At 37.3% G+C, this 24,061-nt stretch overlaps 3 protein-coding genes across 7 annotated transcripts in view; all 3 read right to left on the reverse strand.

Moving 5' to 3' along the window:
* The window catches only part of LOC133868424 (F-box/FBD/LRR-repeat protein At1g51370-like), an 83,408-nt gene extending 73,574 nt beyond the window's left edge, over positions 1-9,834 (reverse strand). Inside the window, exon 1 of one of the 2 annotated variants that reach the window (XM_062305318.1) lies at positions 9,680-9,834. In XM_062305318.1, the coding sequence (XP_062161302.1) occupies positions 9,680-9,765 (86 nt within the window). In that variant the 5' untranslated portion in view covers positions 9,766-9,834. The remainder of the gene's footprint in view (positions 1-9,679) is intronic. The other variant, XM_062305319.1, reaches the window with a different exon arrangement.
* Positions 9,835-9,872: 38 nt separating this feature from the next.
* LOC133868429 (F-box/FBD/LRR-repeat protein At1g16930-like) lies at positions 9,873-14,380 on the reverse strand. Of its 3 annotated transcripts, none has more exons than XM_062305329.1 (4): positions 14,244-14,380; positions 12,879-13,874; positions 12,643-12,786; positions 9,873-10,329 (listed from the first exon to the last, which is right to left on the reverse strand). In XM_062305329.1, the coding sequence occupies exons 1-4, from the start codon at positions 14,247-14,249 to the stop codon at positions 9,976-9,978; spliced, it is 1,500 nt and encodes a 499-aa protein (XP_062161313.1). In that variant the 5' UTR covers positions 14,250-14,380; the 3' UTR covers positions 9,873-9,975. The 3 variants fall into 3 exon arrangements, with proteins under 3 accessions (XP_062161313.1, XP_062161315.1, XP_062161314.1); XM_062305331.1 differs by lacking the exon at positions 9,873-10,329 and adding an exon at positions 10,508-11,776; XM_062305330.1 differs by lacking the exon at positions 9,873-10,329 and adding an exon at positions 10,508-11,784.
* Positions 14,381-14,466: 86 nt separating this feature from the next.
* Positions 14,467-18,020, reverse strand: LOC133868428 (F-box/FBD/LRR-repeat protein At1g51370-like). Of its 2 annotated transcripts, none has more exons than XM_062305328.1 (6): positions 17,783-18,020; positions 17,415-17,514; positions 17,112-17,198; positions 15,970-16,965; positions 15,734-15,877; positions 14,467-14,893 (listed from the first exon to the last, which is right to left on the reverse strand). In XM_062305328.1, the coding sequence occupies exons 2-6, from the start codon at positions 17,502-17,504 to the stop codon at positions 14,540-14,542; spliced, it is 1,671 nt and encodes a 556-aa protein (XP_062161312.1). In that variant the 5' UTR covers positions 17,505-17,514; positions 17,783-18,020; the 3' UTR covers positions 14,467-14,539. The 2 variants fall into 2 exon arrangements, with proteins under 2 accessions (XP_062161312.1, XP_062161310.1); XM_062305326.1 differs by having other exon boundaries at positions 17,415-17,518; positions 17,783-18,017.
* Positions 18,021-24,061: the final 6,041 nt, after the last annotated feature.

Genomic DNA, 24,061 nt, shown 5'->3' on the forward strand with positions numbered 1-24,061 from the left:
CTGCCCAAACATCTTTGCGTCGTACTCAATTGATGCAATACTTATGCCATCATGAATTTCAACTTTTTCTAAAGGCTTGCAACAAATATCCTCAAGTGTCTCAGCCTGAGAAACCAACATCCACTAGATAATTTCAAACGAAATGGACAAGGGCATTCGCTTATACTAAACCATTCTAAAGATGGGCAACTAGTCAAAATGTTATCCACATTCTCTTGATTTAAACTTGTCTTTTTCAATGAGAAGGATGAAAGAGAGTCCAAGCCATTGAAATTTGCTAGAATACTCAAGCTGCAAAAATTCAAAGACAAATGTTTTTTCTTTGACTTTTTCCCTGCTTGAGCAAATAGCCAATATGGAAATTTATAGAGCTCATGATACAAGTCTGACAAATGATCGTCTGCCAGGTTGATGTCAAGCTTTTGAACTTGCATATCAATTGCAAATTGAATCCATCGATCAACGTCGCAACCATGATCACTACCCAACGGATACTCAACCCTAAAGGAATCTACCTTTTTGCCGACATAGAGTTCTAGAATATGATTTGCCCATCTAACAAATCTTCCCTTTTGCTTCTGTTTCCACCAAGTATGCTGCCTTTTGAAATGGTTCAAGTCTAAAAAATGTCCAGGCATGTTTTTGGCATCTAGCTCAAGGTTAGAAGAGGTCCTCCAAGGGTATCTCCATCTTTTTGAAAGGATGCTAGTAGTGGCAGCTTCCCTCAATGAGATTATTGATATTATAGAAGAAAGAATGTCCACCGGCAATCTACCAGTCATATCGGCCACCGGGGCAGTGCCAATCTATGTGCACCCAAAATAACATTAACAAAATTAACTCTTGTGCATGCCAAGATTCCAAAGTAAAAGTAAGCCTTTGTTGGTAATAGAGATAAAACAATTTAGGGTGTTTATTTAATATAGTATGAATACATAGAAATATATCTAAAACTTAAACTTACACCAAGCAATGTCTAGGGCTGAGATTGGGGCCACTTAAGTCTGGAAATTTGGTTTGTTGGCAACCATTCCTCCATTATCTTGTCAATCTGATAATAAAGAGCAATGAAGCTCTCGATTAGTTGGCATTGCTATAATATGAATCAATTAGGTTCTAAGAAGACAATAATAAAAATCATAATGAGACAAACAACAACAAAGATAATAACAGGATAATAACGTTCCAAGGGTCTTATGATGACTTGGGTAGATCAATGAATATCCTGACTATAAGTAGATGAAGGTTTGTAAAGAAAGAAGACATTCTTTGGCTACAAGAGAGAACAAAACCAGTGTCAGATACATGTGATTTTAAAAATGAAAATAATATTAAATATATGCCTACTTTTTTTTTTTACTAGTTGGGATGGCACACGCAATGCACGTGCTTGGTTCCCTGTGTTATGTATCACTATAATTGTTAAGATTATAATTTTAATATCATACATATATTATATTATAGAATGGATTTAATATCTAGATTATTGAACAAGTATATATTGATTTTTCTTAACAAATAAAGTAAAAAACTATAATATTAAGTAAATATGATATACCAAAAGAAAACGGAAGAGATTTAATTTAGATAGCACACATGTTGTCAATTCAAACCAAATTGTAACAACCTATAGGTACATACAATTGTAATTCCATCAAATGTTTCTTCATTATAATGCATAATGGACCTTGAAAAGCAATGAAGTTTAGTGTAAACCATGTTGCCATGAATAGCAAAACTTAAAAGGCATACATGCATGAATTATCACCTCAATAGCATATCTATTTTTATATTTCCCTTTCAACGGTCCTAATAACCTGTACATAAACACTACCAAAGCAGTCTTAAAAGACAGCAATTCCGTAGCTCCATACCTGATGTATCTCTTTTTGGTTTGACATGTTGGATTATATTTGTGACAACCACTAAAGGAGTAAGCATTGCCTCTTAATGCTTTTATTACCAATTAAGGACTTCATTTTCTTTTTAGGGGGGTATGAATGACGATTTCATAGACCATGTTCTTCTCTCGAAACCACCACCAACCTGCATGTGCAACAACTCTGGTGAAGACCCACGGGTGTACTCCCTTATAGCTTGTGAACCAAACGCCATGCCAGTAGTATTAAATATCTGTTAACCAAACCAAAACAATAAATCAATTTGCTAAAATAGTCACGGTTCTTGGGAAAAAAAAAAAAAGAGAGGATATTTCCATCAATCTGTCTGTATTTGTTTTCTTTTTTTCTCCCTAGCCTAAAGAGGCATGCCCTTATCTTAAATTCCAAAAAGCTCTGCTATCAAATATTGAAACTATCATCATTCATAATAATGAAACAATTATCAATTAGACATATACATTAGTTTTCAATCTACTAAAATAAAATTAAAAATAAATAAACCTCCATTTCCTTGAAACAGTAAAAAAAAAAATCCTTCGGGGAACTTGCAAAAGAAGCAACATGTCCATTTAAAGTAGATGTATTTGGTGCCTTGTTCATCCACAGTATACAATTGTTCTCTTTTTGTGCAAAGTTAGTAACTTGGTAGTAAAAATCAAGGGGCAAAAGAAAAATGAGCAATAATACGTAATTCAATAAACCAAATGCAATAAATGCAAAAATACGCAGATATTCAACAATATAGTTAGGACTTACATCTTTAGAAGGAATCATGACATTTTCATCAAATCGGAGTAGAATTGATGATAAATATTAGGATAGAAAAAGAGAAATAAAAATGAAGTTTACTATCATATGATTGACTGCCAAAAATAGAGAAACAAATTAAAACCCAACCCTTTAGTACAGCAGACAATGAATTTCTACATTTAAAATGTAAGCGAAATTCTTTTATATAGTGACCTCTTGGTGTGCTGTACGTTTGAACTTCTCTATTTGCTTAGTTAAGCGAATCTTCTTCTGCACATACCTAAAAAGAAAAGAGAGTACATAATCAACAAAACAGAAGTTAAAAACACAGCTTTAAGCAAGTTACTGACTCTGGATAGGAAATCGCTCATACAATCAAACGCAGAAATCTTGAATACTTAGTTTTCCTTTCCTGGGAAGTCAATTCCCTCGATGTGAATTATGAATTATGATAACAGCGAATTCAATCATTATCAATCAAACAAATTTGTTTCCGGAACTGGGTTATTGAAAATTATCTTGTGGGTTGATTTGTTCTCAGCCAAAAAAAGTCAGCCTTCAATGTTCTAACTGATTAGAACCACATAATTAATTAATTAAATTAAATTAAAGAAACAAACTGGGTCAGAAGCTAGGGGAGCACAATATTACCAGCACCAAGCTGGAAATCATTTTGTAATTGCAATGAGGTAACCTTCTCAGGAATAAGAATATTCAGTAGCTAAGAGATCATTACCTTTCAACACTAAAATTACTCCATAATGGCCGCAAAGAGCCAAAGGGTCTCTTTTGATTATCCATAAAACTCTGTTAATAATAGTCTCCACAAATACTAAATCAAATCCTAAATTAAATGTCTAATGAAACAAAAGAAACAAGCAAAACGGATAATCCAAGTCATTAGCAAAAAAGTGGAGCTGTGTTTTTGTTTGGGGGGGTGGGGCAGAGTTACAAAATTTCTCTGAAACATATACGCAGTGAAGTTCAATCATTCTGCTCCACCCTATGGGTAATTGAATGCTTACAGCTGGTAATTACAAGTCGTTACAAATTTACAGCAATAAACAGTCCTGAACAGTATCTTAATAGCATACAACACGCATATAGATAATGAAATTGGCGCAGTGAAATATAACAAGCATATAGATAACAGAACCACATAACAGGAATAGTGATTGTCAATCAGAACTCTTCTGTTTCCTTCACACAAGATTGGTAATAATTTTACAAATATCCTAAAAAGTATTAACAAAACTTACATTGAAACTGGAGTTGGCTAAACAAGAACTTTATCAAGCTACAACAGTATCGGCAAAAGAAAAAGGAAAAAAAAAATGATCATTATTAATCGAGTGTGCCAAAGAACCAATTGCCAGTCCTAAGGACCCTCATTACAGATATTTAGAAGTCACGCAGTAAAAGAAAAGATTAAAACTAATTTATATTTCTTATCAAAAAAAAAAAAAAAAACTAATTTATATTTGTAGAAATAATGTGCCTCATATAAAACCTATTGAGAATAACCTTTCAGGCTTAGAGAATTCCTATATGAAGGAGAACCCACGTGATTAAATGCTTAATGATCATAACATGTAAATTCCAATCAAATGCCACTTTCCAGGCTTCTTCCCTCTAGCTACATATGCATGCCAGATTTTGTTGAAGATACAAAATTGAAAGAAGAAAAAAATCAATTATTCTAGCACGTCATATATTATTTGGACACCAATTTTTCGGTAATATTACTAATGCCAAATGCTCAAACATTTGAATTAGTAATTACTTAGAAAATGAAATAGCAGCACATAGAATCTCAGTGCAATGACGTAAAAAATACTTGAAGAAAGCAAATCACAACTGTAAATACCTTCCCTCTAAAGCGAAACCATGGGCATGCCAATACCAGGAGGAGGTAATTTTGTCTGCATCTTCAGAGTGTTATGCATCGGACTGAGGGAGCTGGGTGTACGGTTCGGACAAGGGTACCTTAATACCAGGGCTCAAGGTACCTTTCTAGGGCTGCCACGTGGTTCTCCTAGGGGAACAGAATCGGATGTGGACACCAGCTGCATAAGGCTATTAGAGTCATTACGTTTATTTGTATGGGTCTTATTGTAATTTCCTGTATTACCTTTAATTTCCTAAGACAGTTTCAGGGTGTTCTGGAACGTGCTAAGTGGGTTGTAGAGAGCTAACTTAGTGGGTCAGTGGGTCAGTTAATCTTAATGGGTCAGTTGGGTCAGTTAATCTTAGTGGGTCAGTTATTATGTAGTGGGTTCGGCCATTACTCGCAGTTCCCGATTGCATTGTTGTGCTACATGATTTAAACTAGAGAAGTGGAAATGAATGATATCTTTTGGGAGGTTAATCATACTACCGTGTGTTTATGAGTTAAACCTGGAAGTGCTAAAACCTCTGAGCCGAGTGCTTAAGTGTGAAGGACTAGCCCCTCGAAATGCTAATTTCACTTAAATAATAACAAGGCACGTAACAAGTGGTATCAGAGCCGCGTTCCTGCGACCATGACTGAAGGTACTCGTACATCTCAACTGGCGGAGGCTCTCACTAAGCTGAGAGAGGAGTGCAGAGCTGAGAGTCAGAAGTTAACCCAACTTTCTGATTCCTTCAGCACACAAAGTCAAAAGTTAACCCAACTTTCTGATTCTGTCAACATACAACAGGAGACTATCAACAAACTTCAAGCAAACAACAAGGCATTTCAAAGTCGAACGGAGGAGAATTTGCATGTGATTATGGAAGCATTGGCAATCAAAGCACCCGAACAGAATCATGGAGGGGTGATGGTACAGGGAGAAACAAGTGGGTAAAAGAGCCCCAACATACCTCCAATCACGAGAGAAGAAGGAATCATATCGGGATCAAGTGGTTCTTTTATTCCATCAGCCCCTGAGGGAGCAGAAATCAATCCCAAATCGGTCAACTTGGATTTCCCCAAGTTTGACGGAAACGACCCAAGTAATTGGGTTCTTAGTAATTACTTAGAAAATGAAATAGCAGTACATAGAATCTCAGTGCAATGACGTAAAAAATACTTGAAGAAAGCAAATCACAACTGTAAATACCTTCCCTCTAAAGCGAAACCATGGGCATGCCAATACCAGGAGGGGGTAATTTTGTCTGCATCTTCAGAGTGTTATTATAAAGACAAGAATATTTGTGTTTTAACTTGATGATATTTCATTGACGTTTATACATATTTATACATAGTTTACAAAAGACCGTTACAGTAGCAATCCCATAAAATTAGCTATGACTTAATTACAAAATATTTGAAATGATTATAGCTTGTTGCTAGCTTTCCTTTCTAGTGTAGCTTGATCTTCGGAGGTTTCCTTGTAATTTTGAATTGGTGTTGCGCGTGTCCTTTCCAGAAGATACTTGCCATGTTGAGCAGCAGGCTTGCTGTCATGGGCTGGTGCCGTGGCTGTGTGAGGAGTAGACAACGTGATATGTGGAGAATGAGTGATAGCAGCTAATGTCTTAATAAGGTATGCTTCAAGTACCTCAAGATACGTTTGACAGCAGCCCAGTGATGGACAGCTGGGCGTTGGAGGAATTGGCATACTTTATTGACTGCAAAGGAGATATCCGGTCGAGTGAGGGAGAGGTATTGGAGAGAGCAAACTATGCTTCTGTACAGTGACGGATCATCAAAGGCTTCACCATCAAATTTTGACAAGGTCTTCGAGGAAGACATGGGAGAGGTTACTGGCTTTGCAGAGAGCATGTTGGATTTTTGGAGGATATCCAAAATATACTTTCTTTGAGAGAGAAAAATGTCCTTGCTGTCATGAAGGACTTCCACGCCCAAGAAGTAGTGAAGATTGCCAAGATCCTTGATGGGAAAATCACACTGTAGCTTAGAGATGAGCCTGTCAGTAAGGTGGGAGCTGGGGCTAGTGATTATGATGTCGTCCACATAAATAAGTATGAATATTTTGGTAGGACCTGCATCAAAAATAAACAAGGAGGTGTCTGCCCGGGAGCCAGTGAATCCAAGTTCAAGTTGGCGAGTGCTGAGGCAGGAGAACCATGCCCGAGGTGCCTGCTTCAAGCCATAAAGGGACTTTTTAAGGTGGCACACATGATTGGGAAAGGCTGGATGAACAAAACCAGGAGGCTAGAGCATGTAGACATTTTCCTGCAAAAATCCATGTAGAAAGGCATTTGTAACATCTAATTGTTTAATGCACCAGTTAGAGGAGACTGCAAGGGAGAGAACAGTCCGGATGGTTGTTGGTTTAACCACTGGACTAAACGTATCACCATAGTCAAGGCCGGGGAGCTGATGAAACCCTTTGGCCACTAAGCGGGCTTTGTAGCGATCAATGGTCCCATCCGGTTTTCTCTTGATTTTATACACCCATTTGCATCCAACAAGGTTCATCTGAGGTTGGCGGGGAACAAGTGTCCATGTTCCATTTTGCAGGAGAGCATTAAACTCTGAGGTCATAGCTGCTCTCCATTCGGCAGACTGATTTGCTGTTGTGAAGGATGTAGGCTCCTCAGTAGGTGATAGCTTCAGAGTGAGGTGGGCTTTTGGTGGAGGGTAGGGAATGGTGCCATCTGTGAAGGTACGGGGTCTGTGAATTTGACTCTTGGAACGAGTTTGCATGGGGTGAGGGACATGTGGAATAATGGTTGAGCTGGGTAGGGGACACGGGTCAATGGGTGGTTCAATCGGATTGGTTGCATGGGAAGGAGTCGGTGGGGAAATAGAAGGTAGAGTAGTAGGTTGGTGGGGAAAGGTTGGAGGTGTGTTACAGGGTGGGGAGTTGGGCGGGACAGGTGGAGGTGAGGAAAGTGAGAGAGTAGAAGGGAGAGACACAGGCTTACATAATGAACGAGGTGTAGGAGCCGGGAGATGCTGAAAAGGGAAGGACGTTTCATCAAAAATGACATTGCGGGATATATAGATTCGACTCGAGGGAATGTGCAGACAACGATAGCCTTTGTGGTGGAGGCTATAGCCTATGAAGACACGGAGTTGGGAACGAAATTCAAGTTTGTGACAGTTGTAGGGTCTGAGGTGAGGCCAGCAGGCACACCCAAACACCTTCAGAACATTGTAATCAGGAATTTTGTGGAAGAGGAGTTCAAATGGAGACTTGTTGTGAGTGACAGGGGAGGGAAGACGATTAATTAGAAAAGTTGCAGTGAGGAAAGCTTCATCCCAGTATTTGAAAGGCATGGAGGCAGAGGCAAGCAAGGAGAGGCCGATTTCGACAATGTGTCGATGCTTGCGTTCAACGGAACCTTGTTGTTGGTGAGTATGAGGGTAGGAGATGCGATGGGAGATCCCTTATCGGGAGAGAATAGGATTGAGAGATTTGAATTCATCCCCCCAGTCTGATTGGATTGATTGTTTTATGAGTCACTTATATTTTTTTATATATTAAATATATGTAGATTAAAGTTTTAACACAAATTCAAAACAAAAATTTGTATATTAAAGTTTAGTAAAATAGAATTCAGGTCAAACCAAGTCGATCCGTTTAGACACGATTAATGAATTGGTTAATTTTGGATCAACTCGCTTAATCCACAAGTGACTCGCATAAATCTATATATATATATATATATATATATATTAAAAATTTAAAACACTCAAGTCTAAGACTAAAAAAAAAGTTCCTAATTATAAAGATATTAACTTTGGTAGTGTAATTCATTTTCATGCTTAAGAGCACTAGCAGCAGATTCCAAACTATTTTTCCCTATACAAAAACACCCCACAACAGCTTCCCTTTATCTTTCTCTATATCATTAAAATAACATTGTTGACCTTTTACCTTTTTTTTTTTACTTTATTCCGAAAGCTTCTGCATCTTTTTACCTCTTCTTCTTTGAAGCCATTTATGCCATTTCTTTTCTTTTTCTTCCGGCCAGTTCTCTCATCTCTGTCTTCTTCTCCCTCTCGTCTGTCTCTCTTTTTTTTTTCTTTTTTTTTTTTCCATAAAATCTCTTCTTCTTCTTCTTCTTCTTCTTCTCTCTCTCTCTCTCTCTCTCTCTCTCTCTCTCTCTCTCTCTCTCTCCATCTTCTTTCTCGCTCTTGTCTGCATCTTCTTTTTTACTCAATCCCTCTCCTGTTCTTTGTTTCTTCGTTTTTTCTTTTGTTCACTCATCTGTTGTTGATTGAGAATGAGAGAAGACAGAGAACAAGAGAGAGACAGAGGGGTGAAGGGAGAAGCGTCGTTGTCCATCTCTGTCCATCTCCGCAGACGGCATCAGAAGCTTCAAGGAGGAGGAAGGGGATTTTGTGGGAGTTGAGGTGGGTGGGAGCCGCAAGACCCGCAAGGAGAGAGGTTGAAGACGACTGAATGAGAGAGGAGAGAGAGAGCTGTTTTTTTTTAGGTTGAGGATGCGTAGAGAGAGGAGAGAGACAAACGTTTTCTTTTATTAAAATAAGCTGTTGGGAAGCTACAGTGCTTCCCAATCCAAGGGTGACCCTCTAAAATAGGGTAACTACTGTAGCTTGATTTTTTGTGATTTTTTTTCAAATTTTCCTTATTTTAGGGAACAAAACTACTTATAAGGAATCTGCTACTAGTGCTCTAATAACTGATAATTATTGTAAAGAAATAGCCTCTCATTCTCTCAAAAAATTATTTATGTGCTTGACAGCCTGTGCCAAAATTTGCATATGTTGCCATGTTTGATATCTGCTCATGTAACTCTTGTAATTAGTATTGATAGAGTTTTGGCATGTAGCTGAATTTGTAAATTATTTGAACACTTGATGCATGTGTGACAAGCCTGACACCCAACCTTACTTAGCTAACCTAAATAAATGGATCAGCTGAGATTCACATGAGAAATTATAACTTTCAGCATGGTCGCATAAAAATAATTTTTATTATTTTTAGATATTGCACTCAAAATGTTTTATTATAAATCAAGTGAGCTGAGCTGGTGGGGATATATAATCAAGGTAATTATATCTATTGAGCAATGCAATATTAATCTGTATTATTGTGAAGAAGAAATGAATTTGAAGTGGAGGTTACCTGTATTTAGATTGTGAAGAAATGAATGAGCCCAACTTCCTTTCATCATTCTTATAGTCCAGAATCCAGATATAACTAAGCTGCATGCTTCAACAACTAGGGTTTCTTGTTTTTACTTGCATAAATCTCCTATGGTGTTCTAAAATCTCTACAAAACAGTAACAATAGAATCATCCTTATCATTATTCAGAAATAAATCATCATGTAAACTGCACAATAAATATTCATCGTTTTCTTCCATGAAAATTTTCACAGGAAGAACATATTTCCCCCCACGAAAATAATAACAAGAAAGATCACTCGAGTACTAAATTAACTGTAGATGGCACCTCCGGACCCAGAATTTTGAGAATTCGCTCTCGCTCGATTTTAGTTTTGGATATCTCCATAACACAGCATTCACCGTCGCCTAAATAAGGTGTTATTTCTAGAACAATTCTCATCTTCTCAAGCAGAATAGCATTTTTTAGCAGAAGTACGGCAAGGTCAAATTCAATTGGACAAGCATAAAAACCACGTAGCTCCACTTTCTTGAGACGCTGATGTTGACAATATTCTTTAAGAGGTATCTTTTTGTGCTCTCTGTAATCTGCTCCTTCTATTATCTTTTGGCGCTTTATCCGTTCTTCCTCACTGCAGGGAAGATGGAGCTAAAAACAAGAAAGAACAAAACAAAAATTGTTGATTTTTAAGCAAGGTATTAATTATTTTGAATAACATGTCACAATCAGAAGGATATTTCCAAGATAGTCAAAACATGAGTACATGTTGTCGCATATATATAACAATATGAGAGAATTAATCACAAAAAACAAAAAAGGCGTCCACAAATCATTTTTTTTGATAAGTAATAGCAATTTATTAAAAAGCGCAGAGGGGCGCAACCCTTATACACGGGAGGTATACAAGAAAGCCCCTAACAGGGTCGAACAGAAAATAAATTTAAGAAATCTACATAAGTAAATACACTCAAACTATGGTGTGGCACTATCCAAAAATATAAAGTATCGATCAGCCGCTTCCGAAGCTCCACCATAGATGTCTCTACATCTTCAAACAGACGAGCATTCCGCTCCCTCCAAATACACCAAAGCAAGCACAAAGGAGCTAAACGCCAAGCCTCTATAGCTTGACCACTCCCCATTGCCGCTCCCCAACTCTTTAACAATTCCAACACCGTTCGAGGCATAACCCACTCAACCCCAAATAAAATAAGAATGTAGCTCCAAAGAGCCTGGGCGACCTCGCAATGAAGTAACAAGTGATCTATAGACTCCCCACTCTTCTTGCATAAACAACACCACTCCATTACTATTACATTCCTCTTACGCAAGTTATGGTGCGTCAATATTTTGCCCAAAGCCGCTGACCAAACGAAGAAAGCCACCCTTGTTGGAGCCTTAACACGCCAAATATTCTTCCAAGGAAAATAAGGGCCATCTTCCTTAATGAGCTCATCGTAGAAGGATCTCACCTCAAATAAACCTTTTTTGGAGGGATTCCACACTAATCTGTCACTCTCTCCTTGACGAGTCGAAGTGGAATATAATCGATCGAAGAAAGAAAGGACCATGTCCATCTCCCAATCCTGGATTTGTCTCGTAAAAAGAACATTCCACTGAATTACACCATTATGAACCACCAAATTATCCGCCACCAACGCGTCTTTGTTCCTTACTATAGAAAAAAGAGCTGGAAAGCATTGCTTCAAGGAACCATCCCCACACCACCAATCTTTCCAAAAGCTAATATTTGATCCACTCCCCACTTCAAAACGAACGAAGTTGCGGAATTTCTCCCACCCCCTCCTTATATGTTTCCATACACCCACTCCGAAAGAACCCGAAACCTCTTTCGAGCACCACCCACCCTCTAGACTCTGGAATTTGGCATCAATCACCAACCGCCATAAAGCCTCTCTCTCCCTACCATATCTCCACAACCATTTACCCAGGAGCGCTCGATTGAACTGGATGAGATTGTGAACTCCTAACCCACCTGCATACAAAGGCGTACAGATCTTGTTCCAATTCACTAAATGAAATTTTTTCTCGCCACCAAAGGCGTCCACAAATCATTACAATCAGAAGCATCAAGCTGCAAACCTAAAAAGAAAATAGTCAAATACATCATGTTTTTGAATTCAAGACAAAAAATTGTACATTAAAACCAAGTGAGACCGATTTCCAAAGGCTAATAATCACTAATGGCATAGAGCATAAACCACTCACATAATATCTTTTCAACTCTTAGATAACAATAACATCACTAACAACTCTTTCCGCTCACTTGTCAAAATCTCTTGCCTCGAAGAAACTAGTGAATGTGAATATATAAAGTATAGAAACCATCCTATATATACTTTCACTCCAAATTCTTGTTAATATCATACAAAACAATAGGTGGATAACTACGTTCTGAAAAAATTTACTCAAAGCAAGTAGTAAACCAGGTTCTTTTTTAACCTAAATTTTGTCAAACAATAGTTAAATTACTGGCAATCATTTCCACTCTCCAATCCCGAATCTTTCCAAAAAATTGAATGCAAAATGCATTTGAAATTATAACATAAAAATATCTCGGTGACAAATCCTTCCTGGCGTCATAGAAACAATAGGTGATATTTGCGTTTAAAAAGAAAATCTTTCAAACAATGGTGTAAAGAAAAGTGTAATAAATATCTCTGCCATGTTACCTATAAAAGGAATACTTCCATTAATCAGGTCACAAAACACCCAATATTTATCCAAGTCTAGAGACTCCTCCAACTAATATTTTGTTTGAAAACATAAAATGGAGCTATGGCTTAAAAAAAGGGTAAACAATCATACAAATCTTAGTTTAATAACGTATCAAAAGCAAAAAAATAAAAATAAAGAGATTGTACAAAGTTCCAGGGAACAAAAGGCCCGTTGCAGGTCAACAATCAAATAAAAATGTGCTTGATATAGAAGATAACTTACATCCATCTCAAGTTCAACCAATGATGGAGCCGCCTCCAAAAAAGCAGAGGTCAGGTCCAGCAAGATTTTTCTAAATCTTACACCTAATAGCTTCAATTGCTTGAGTCTAGTAAATGTGGTTAAGGGCTTAGGTATTAAATCAACCTGAAATACAATGGAAAGAAATGATTAACTAAAGACATGATGTTAAAAAATGATGACAAAAAGTTCAACTAAAATTTTTGCTGTGGCAATACCTGGACAAATGGAGTGGACACTAATAAAGTTTCAACTAGAGGAAAGTCTTTTGCAAGTGTGCTAAGGACATATGTTATTTGAGTTCTAGGATCAGGCTGCAAAGTTCTACGATCAGACTGCAAAGTTCTACGATTAGACTGCAAAGTCACACATAGTCTAACAGGTTCTGCAATGTTCTTTAACAAGACCTGCCCAAACATCTTTGCGTCATACTCAATTGATGCAATACCTATGGCATCATGAATTTCAACTCTTTCTAAAGGCTCGCAACGAAATATCCTCAAGTGCCTCAGCCTGAGAAACCGACATCCACTAGATAATTTTAAACGAAATGGACAACGGCATTCGCTTATACTAAACCATTCTAAAGATGGGCAACTAGACAAAATGTTATCCACATCCTCTTGATTTAAACTTGTCTTTTTCAATGCGAGGGATGAAAGGGAGTTCAAGCCATTGTAATTTTCTGGAATACTCAGGCTGCAAAAATTCAAAGACAAATGTTTTATCTTAGGCCGTTTCCCTGCTAGAGCAAATAGCCAATATGGAAATTTATAGAGCTCATGATACAAGTCTGACAAATGATCGTCTAACAGGTTGATGTCAAACTTTTGAACTTGCATATCAATTGCAAATTGAATCCATCGATCAACGTCGCAACCATGATCACTACCCAACGGATACTCAACCTTGAAAGAATCTACGTTTTTGCCGACATAGAGTTCTAGAATATGATTGGCCCATCTAACAAATCTTCCCTTTTGCTTCTGTTTCCACAGAGTAGGCTGCCTTTTGAAATGGTCCAAGTATAAAAAATGTCCAAGCATGTTTTTGGCATCTAGGTCAAGATTAGAAGAGGTCCTCCAAATGTATCTCCATCTTTTTGAAAGGATACTAGTAGTGGCAGCCTCCCTCAATGAGTTTAATGATATTATAGAAGAAAGAATATCCACCGGCAATCTACCAGTCAGATCGGCCTCTGGGTCATTGTCAATCTGTGTGCACACAAAATAACATAAACAAGATTCCAAAGTAAAGGTACGTCTTTGTTATTAATAAAGCCAAAAAAGAACAAACAATTTAGAGTGTTTAATATAATGTGGATTGCATAGAAATATATCAAAAACTTAAACTTACACCAAGCAACGTCTTGGCCTGAGATTCACATGAGAAATTATAACTTTCAGCATGCTCGCATAAAAATAATTTTTATTATCTTTAGATATTCCACTCAAAATGTTTTATTATAAATCAAGTGAGCTGAGCTGGTGGGGATATAATCAAGGTACTCATATCTATTGAGCAATGCAATATTAATCTTTATTATTGTGAAGAAGAAATGAATTTGAAGTGGAGGAGATTACCTGCATTTAGATTGTGAAGAAATGAATGAGCCCAACTTCCTTTCATCATTCTTATAGTCCAGAATCCAGATATAACTAAGCTGCATGCTTCAACAACTAGGGTTTCTTGTTTTTACTTGCATAAATCTCCTATGGTGTTCTAAAATCTCTACAAAACAGTAACAATACAATCATCCTTATCATTATTCAGAAATAAATCATCATGTAAACTGCACAATAAATATTCATCGTTTTCTTCCATGAAAATTTTCACAGGAAGGGCAAATTTCCCCCCACAAAAATAATAACAAGAAAGATCACACGAGTACTAAATCAACCGTAGATGGCACCTCCGGACCCAGAATTTTGAGAATTTTCTCTCGCTCAATTTTAGTTTTGGATAAGCCCATAACCCAGCATTCACCGTCGCCTAAATAAGGTGTTATTTCTAGAACAATTCTCATCTTCTCAAGCAGAATAGCATTTTTTAGCAGAAGTACGGCAAGGTCAAATTCAATTGGACAAGCAGAAAAACCACGTAGCTCCACTTTCTTGAGACGCTGATGTTGACAATATTCTTTAAGAGGTATCTTCTTGTGTTCTCTGTAATCTGCTCCTTCTATTATCTTTTGGCGCTTTATCCGGTCGTCCTCGCTGCAGGGAAGATGGAGCTAAAAACAAGAAAGAAGCAAAACAAAAATTGTACATTAAAACCAAGTGAGACTGATTTCCAATGGCTAATAATCACTAATGGCATAGAGCATAAACCACTCACATAATATCTTTTCAACTCTTAGATAACAATAACATCACTAACAACTCTTTCCGTTCACTTGTCAAAATCTATTGCCTAGAAGAAACTAGTGAATGTGAATATATAAAGTATAGAAACCATCCTATATATACTTTCACTCCAAATTCTTGTTGATATCATACAAAACAATGGGTGGATAACTACGTTCTGAAAAAAATTACTCAAAGCAAGTAGTAAACCAGGTTTGTTTTTTAACCTAAATTTTGTCAAACACTAGTTAAAATACTGGCAATCATTTCCACTCTCCAATCCCGAATCTTTCCAAAAAATTGAATGCAAAATGCATTTGAAATTATACCATAAAAATATCTCGGTGACAAATCCTTCCTGACGTCTTAGAAACAATAGGTGATATTTGCGTTTAAAAAGAAAATCTTTCAAACAATGGTGTAAAGAAAAGTGTAAAAAATATCTCTGCCATGTTACCTATAAAAGGAATACTTCCATTAATCAGGTCACAAAACACCCAATATTTATCCAAGTCTAAAGACTGCTCCAACTAATATTTTGTTTGAAAACATAAAATGGAGCTTATGGCTTAAAAAAGGGGTAAACAATCATACAAATCTTAGTTTAATAACATATCAAAAGAAAAAAAATAAAAAAATAAAGAGATTGTACAAAGTTCCAAGGAACAAAAAGCCCGGTGCAGCTCAACAATCAAATAAAAATGTCCTTGATATAGAAGATAACTTACATCCATCTCCAGTTCAACCAATGATGGAGCCGCCTCCAAAAATGCAGAGGTCAGGTCCAGCAGAATTTTTCTAAATCTTACACCTAATAGCTTCAATTGCTTGAGTCTAGTAAATGTGGTTAAGTGCTTAGATATTAAATCAACCTGAAAGACAATGGAAAGAAATGATTAACTAGAGACATGATGTTCAAAAATGATGACAAAAAGTTCAACTAAAATTTTTGCTGTGGCAATACCTGGGCATATGGAGTGGACACTAATAAAGTCTCAACTAGAGGAAAGTCTTTTGCAAGTGTGCCAAGGACATACGCTATTTGAGTTCTAGGATCAGGCTGCAAAGTTCTCCGATCAGACTGCAAAGTTCTACGATCAGACTGCAAAGTCACACATAGTCTAACAGGTTGTGCACTGTTCTTTAATAAGACCTGCCCAAACATCTTTGCGTCGTACTCAATTGATGCAACACTTACGGCATCATGAATTTCAACTCTTTCTAAAGGCTCGCAACGAAATATCCTCAAGTGTCTCAGCCTGAGAGACCGACATCCACTAGATAATTTCAAACGAAATGGACAACGGCATTCGCTTATACTAAACCATTCTAAAGATGGGCAACTAGTCAAAATGTTATACACATTCTCTTGATTTAAACTTATCTTTTTCAATGAGAGGGATGAAAGGGAGTTCAAGCCATTGTAATTTTCTGGAATACTCAGGCTGCAAAAATTCAAAGACAAATGTTTTATCTTTGGCCGTTTCCCAGCTTGAGCAAATAGCCAATATGGAAATTTATAGAGGTCATGATACAAGTCTGACAAATGATCGTCTAACAGGTTGATGTCAAGCTTTTGAACTTGCATATCAATTGCAAATTGAATCCATCGATCAACGTCGCAACCATGATCACTACCCAACGGATACTCAACCCTGAAGGAATCTACGTTTTTGCCGACATAGAGTTCTAGAATATGATTGGCCCATCTAACAAATCTTCCCTTTTGCTTCTGTTTCCACTGAGTAGGCTGCCTTTTGAAATGGTCCAAGTATAAAAAATGTCCAAGCATGTTTTTGGCATCTAAGTCAAGATTAGAAGAGGTCCTCCAAATGTATCTCCATCTTTTTGAAAGGATACTAGTAGTGGCAGCTTCCCTCAATGAGATTAATGATATTATAGAAGAAAGAATGTCCACCGGCAATCTACCAGTCAGATCGGCCTCTAGGGCATTGTCAATCTGTGTGCACACAAAATAACATAAACAAGATTCCAAAGTAAAGGTACGTCTTTGTTGTTAATAAAGCCAAAAAAAAAAAAACAAACAATTTAGAGTGTTTAATATAATGTGGATTACATAGAAATATATCTAAAACTTAAACTTACACCAAGCAACGTCTTGGCCTGAGATTGTGGCCACTTAAGTCTGGATTTTTGGTTTGTTGGCAACCGGTCCTCCATTATCTTGTCAATCTGATAATGAAGAGCAATGAAGCTCTCGATTAGCTGACATTATTATTATAGAGAAAGGTCTCACCTTTCATGAAATTGTTCCATAAAATTTAGTAAATTTGCATAATTATAAAAAGCTATGGCGACTTGGAATTCGAATTTCCCATGTTTCAAGTTTTCAATATCTGTCTCTATAAGAAACAAACAGGTGCAGCATATAAAATAATAGATAGATACCTCTGGCACAGAAAATCCAAAACAAAAATTGGGGATGCAATTATTGGGGCCCTCAGGCCGTATTTCCTCCCGTTCCCGCTTCATGATCATCCACTGCTCTCTGGCTAAAAACATTAGGGTTCAGTCAATGTTACTCCAAAGGGCAAAAAATATAAGATTCAGTCCGCAAAGCATAGCAGTTCACTGAATGCAGAGCCAAAAGCAGCCAACTTTATCACTGAAAATCTAATATTATGAATCAAGGACTCTAATGCAGAAGGATGAATCAACAAAAAATCATCAAAAAAAAGAGATGAATCACCAAATATGAAAGTTGGGAATTTGGCTTACTGCAAACAACAGACAAGAAGATAGAATACAGGTCATACCTGGAGCCGAAGGCCTTCCTAGAGCTATGGATTTCCTGTTGTGGTATCAAGCCCACAAAACTTTGAATCTTTCTGATTTCTTTGTTGATCTGGGCCTCACACCGTTGCAGAGAAAGAAAGAAAAGAAAAAAAGCTTCACCTTCGATGATCTGCCGAGAGACAGCAGAAGTATAGAGAGAGAGACGGCAAGTCGGCAAGGATAAATAGACATGTACTACCCCTCGTATTGTGTTTTTTTTTTTTTTTTTTTTTGAGTCTTTTTGGATGAACGGTTTTTAAGATGTGTCCGTTTCTATACCAAACAGGACACAAATTAAAATATATTTAGGGAAGAAAAAAAAAAAAAATATATATATATATAAAATCAGCCATCTTAAAATAGTTTATTGAATTTTCAAGTGTATTAATATAACTTATTAAATTATTAAAGTGTGTCAAAGCGGCAACTTTTGTCCAAATATTCCTATGATACCGTTATTTTTTTAAAAATTAAAATAAAACATTAATAAAAAAAACTGTATTTTTAAAAAATAAATAAAGAAATTTTAAAAAACTATTAATTTTAAACTAAAATTTTAAAAATTTTAATTAAAAAAAAAAAAAAGGAAGAAAATAGGTGCCTCGCAGAAGGAATGGCACAATATAATGTTTTAAAAATTAAAAAAGAAGAAGAAAATGGGTGGCTGGCAAAAAAGAAGAAAATGCTCCCCACCTTTGGTTTACTTGAAACATGGGTGACAAGTAGAAGACAACTCAATTATCATATATCCAGAGACTACCCAAGTAGAACATTGTTTGATGTTACCGCATCAATGACATAAACAAGTATGGTGTCTTAATAAATGTTCGGGGTATTAGAGTGGCAGTGGCCCAATGCTGGCTTGGTGGTGGTTTAACAATTGTCTGGCTATTTAAAAATCAAAAAATGATTTACAAAATTTAAAAATGGAAATGATTTTTTGAAACTAAAGAAGCTTTTTTGGTTAAACCGAAAATATTTTCAGTTTAACTATTATTTTCGATCGCACTAAACACCGAAAAATATATAAAATATATATATATTTTTTTTTAGAAAATATTTGATGCCAAAAAAAAAAAAAAAAAGAAAGAAAGAGGAACCTTATTGCATAATTCTCATTAATTTTTTATCATATGTACTGAAATGTCAAACGTTAGGTTTAAGGCAAAAAATTTGTATTACTTTTAAATATAGTCTTAATTTATTATCAACAATAATTGGTGCTTTACTTTTTATTTTTTTGACATGTCCACACAAAGAGGGGGAGGGGGATTTAAACTAGTGACCTCCGCTTCATGAGGGGTGGTCCTCAGCTAATTGAGCTACCCATTGGGGACTATTGATGCTATACTTAATCCTAATAAATGTTCGGGATATTAGACTGGCAGTAGTCCGATGTTGGCTTCGTAGTGGTCTGACTGTTTGAGAAAAACTCAAACTCGAAAAAATGATTTACAAAATTTAAAAATAGAAATTATTTTCCAAAAATATTTTTGGTTTAACTATTATTTTCGATCGCATCAAACACCGAAAAATATAAAATATATATATATATATATATATATATATATATATATATATATATATATATATATATATATATATATATATATATATATATATATTTTTTTCAGAAAACATTTGATGCCAAAAAAAAAAAAAAAAAAAAGGAACCTTAATGCATAATTCTCATTAAATTTTTATCGTATGCATTTTTACCATGTTTTGGCAAGGTGTTAGCATTTTTTTTTTTTGATAAGTAATTTAAAATTCAATAAAAAAGCGCAGAGGGGCGCAACCCTAATACACGGGAAGTATACAAGAGAGCCCCTAAACAGGAGGAACAACTAATAAATTAAGAAAGTCTACAAAAGTAGAAATACCTAGGTGGCAAAGATGGGGAGCTATCCATAGATATAACGTGTTAAGAAGACGCTTCCTTAAAACCACCATTACCGTCTCGACATCTTCAAAAAGCCTCACATTCCGCTCCCTCCAAATGCTCCACAAAACACAGTGAGGAACTAAACGCCAAACATTTTTTGCTAGGCCATGCCCTCGAAAAGCACCCCAAGTAGTCAACAAACCCATCACCGATTGTGGCATGACCCATTCAACTCCAAACAAAGAAAACACAAAACTCCAAAGCTCACGGGCGGTGTCGCAATGAAGTAACAGATGATCAATAGACTCCCCCTTCTTTTTACACATACAAAACCACTCAATAACCACAATATTCCTCTTTCGTAGATTGTCATGAGTCAAAATTTTTCCTAAAGCTGCAGTCCATACAAAGAACGCCACCCTTGTCGGAGCCTTAGCACACCATATCTTCTTCCACGGGAATGATGGACCTTCTTTCCGACTAAGTGCTTCATAATATGACCTTACTTCAAAATAGCTCCTTGAAGAGAGGTTCCAAACTAACTTGTCACCCTCTCCTTGTCGAATCGGAGTGGAGTACAACCGCTCGAAGAAAGAGAGCACCATCTCCAACTCCCAGTCCTGTAATTGCCGCGTAAAGAGAACATTCCAATGAATATTGCCATTATGAACAGCCATATTATCTACCACCATAGCCGCTTTGTTCCTCACAAGACTATACAGAACTGGAAAACAAAGCTTCAAAGAAATCTCCCCACACCACCGATCATGCCAGAAACTGATATATGAGCCATCCCCTACCACACACCGAACATAATTACAAAACTTCTCCCACCCTTTCCTAATATATTTCCAAACCCCTACTCCATAGGAACCCGACACCTCAATAGAGCACCACCCACCCTTTAGGCTCCCAAATTTGGCGTCAATCACCAAACGCCATAGAGCCTCTCTCTCCCTACCATATCTCCACAACCATTTACCTAAAAGAGCTTGGTTAAACAGGGAAAGATTGTGAACTCCCAATCCACCTGAATGCAACGGAGTACAAATCCTGTTCCATTTCACTAAATGAAATTTGGCCTCATCCCCTATGCCACCCCATAGGAAATCCCTCTGGATTTTTTCAAGACGATTAGCCACCCTCAAAGGAATAGGGAACAGCGACAAGAGATACGTGGGGATATTGGACAGCGTGCTCTTAATAAGAGTCAACCGACCGCCCTTTGACAAATACATACGCTTCCAACCAGCCAGCTTCCTTTCCATTTTCTCAATCACCCCTTTCCAAGTACGAACGGACTTGTAAGAGGCACCCAAAGGCATACCCAAATATGTCATAGGAAGCGATCCAACCCTACAACCCATAAGATGGGCCAACCCTTCAACATCCTCCACCTCACCAATAGGAACAATTTCTGACTTTCCTAAATTAATCCTTAATCCCGAAACTGCCTCAAAACAAAGGAAAATGCACCTCAGATGTCGAATCTGTTCTTCTTCCGCTCCACAAAAAATCAACGTATCATCAGCAAACAATAAATGATTCACTACTATTGCCTCTGACTCACTATGTCCCACAGTAAAGCCTGTCATCGAACCCTGCTCCATCGCAGCAGCCAACATCCGACTCAAAGCCTCCATAACCACCACAAATAATAAAGGCGACAGAGGATCACCTTGTCGCAACCCGCGAGAGCTAGTAAAGAAACCCGTCGGAGTTCCATTGACAAGGATGGAGAATCTCACCGTAGAGATACAAAAACGAATCCAAGCTCTCCATTTCTCCCCAAAGCCACAACGTTGTAATAAGTAGAGTAAGAAGTCCCAATTCACATGATCATAGGCCTTTTCCAGATCCAGCTTACACAGCAACCCAGACTCCCCTGAACGGATTTGACTATCCACACATTCATTAGCAATAAGCACTGAATCCAAAATTTGTCGACCACCAATGAACGCATTTTGGGTGTTTGAGATAATCTTACCCAACACTGATTTAAACCTGTTCGCAAGGACTTTGGAAATAATCTTATAAATTCCCCCAATAAGACTGATAGGCCGAAAATCACTCACATCCACAGCATCATTCTTCTTTGGAATCAGAGAGACAAAAGTAGCATTAAAACTCTTTTCAAACTTGCCTCGAGAGTGAAAATCTGCAAAAACAGCCATAATGTCATGCTTTAAGATATCCCAACACTTCTGAAAAAAAAGCCATAGTGAAACCGTCGGGGCCCGAAGCCTTATCTCCATTGAAATCTCTGATGACCTCCCACACCTCCTTCTCCTCAAACCCTCTCTCTATCCAGCTACTCTCATCTTCATCAATTGAAAGAAAAGAAAGGCCCTCTACCCTTGGCCGCCAAGAAGAATTCTCAACATACAAGTTTTTGAAAAATTGAACTATATGCTCCTGAATTTCCTTTGGGTCTTTGGAGATTTCACCATCTATACTTATAGAATCCACTTGATTAAATTTGCGACGCGAGTTGGCCATCCTGTGAAAAAATTTTGTGTTCTTGTCCCCCTCCTTCAACCACAAAGCTCTGGATTTCTGTCTCCAAATTATTTCCTCACACAGAAGAGTTTTCTCCAGCTCTCTAGACATATCTATCTTGCGAACCTTCTCTTCCTCCTCTAGGCCTCGGTCTTCATCAACTGCATCCAGCTCACAAATGCCCTCCAATAATTCCTTCTTCTTCTTCCCTATATCACCAAACACTTCAGCATTCCATTTCTTCAAGTCCGTCTTCAATGCCTTCAGTTTAAACGCCAAAATGTGACTTGGAGAACCCGAACACTCATAAGACAACCACCACTTATTGATTTGCTCAACAAAGCCCTCATAATTCAGCCACATGTTCTCAAATTTAAAAGACCTTTTTCCTCCTCTTGGTGCCCCACAATCCAAAAACAAAGGGAAGTGATCGGACAGAAGTCTTGGAAGCCTCCTTTGGACTACTTCGGGGTAGTGTTCCTCCCACTCCACAGAAATTAAGAATCTATCAATTCTAGACCATATGTGGTTATTCGACCATGTAAATTGGCCATCTTGAAGAGGTAGATCCACCAAGTTCTGCATGAAGATGAAGTCTGAAAATTCTTCCATAGCAGCTGAGAAACTGGCCATGCCCGACCTCTCACTCGGAAAACGAACAACATTAAAATCTCCCCCAATACACCACGGCACCTCCCAACAATTCATCAATCCAGCTAACTCAATCCATAAATCCCTCCTATCCCTATCATCATTAGGGCCATAAACCCCCCCAAACGCCCAAGAAACATTATCACCAATGTTGCGGAAAGAACAAGCAACCGTATATCTACCTATACATTCCTCCAATTTCTCCACCACTCTCCTATCCCACATAAGTAAGATCCCACCCGATGCTCCATTGGCTCCCAAATAACACCAATCAACCTGATTACACCCCCATAAACTCCGCACCACCTCCCTTGAGATTATTGCCATCTTAGTCTCCACCAAACAAACAATATCCGCCCTCCATTCTCTTAGAAGCCCTCTAAATGATTCACTACGGTTTTAATATAAAATTGAAAAGTAGAATTTTAAAGTCTCCTTAATGCTGGCCGACTTTATCGGGGTATTTTCATCAAAAATATCCAATTTTTCATTAATTGAAATCCAAGCTTATTTTGGAGTCTTACAACCCTAATTCTTGAGACTATTGCAAACAACCCTAACCCATTTAAACCCCCTTTAGTTGTGTGCCCCTAATAGACTCATTCTCTCAAAAGTTCTATATGATATAAGCCTGCCCGTACAAACTTTGGACTTCCAAATATTGCTTGGCCTATGCTTCCTGGGCCAATTATGATTGTGTTCCCTAAGTCCATTATATTATATCAAGACTAATGCTACATTCCACAAATATGTCACAAAGCCGAAGTAGCAAGTTTGTTTTTTAATAGCCCTTAAAACATCATCACGAGCCTGAAATTTAACAATCTGGGATCTATTGCTACTCCCCTTTGTCAAGAAAGAGTAAGTTAAAAATCTCAAAAGTTCTAAAGGAAGCAAAATGGTGGAAAGGAGCCTCCCTATGAGGCAACAGAGTATCTTGGAGGTGCATATTTTTGGTCACAAATTAAAACAATAAAGATTGCATACAAATAAAACCAACTACCAGAATTTGTGGAGTACATAGGAGATTACATTGCAATTGCAGGATCAGTGTAACGATGTTGTATATTTTTGGTTTATTTGTGTGATTTGGGTAATGAAAAATATGGATTATGAATGTAATTCAGTAAAGGAATGGAAATTGATGGTAAGGTATTTCAAAGAACCTGAACCTCCAAGAACACAAAGATTACAATTTCAGATGTATGATTTTCAATCCTCAACC

The sequence above is a fragment of the Alnus glutinosa genome, chromosome 5 (genome assembly GCF_958979055.1).
Source record: "Alnus glutinosa chromosome 5, dhAlnGlut1.1, whole genome shotgun sequence".
Lineage (NCBI taxonomy): Eukaryota > Viridiplantae > Streptophyta > Magnoliopsida > Fagales > Betulaceae > Alnus > Alnus glutinosa.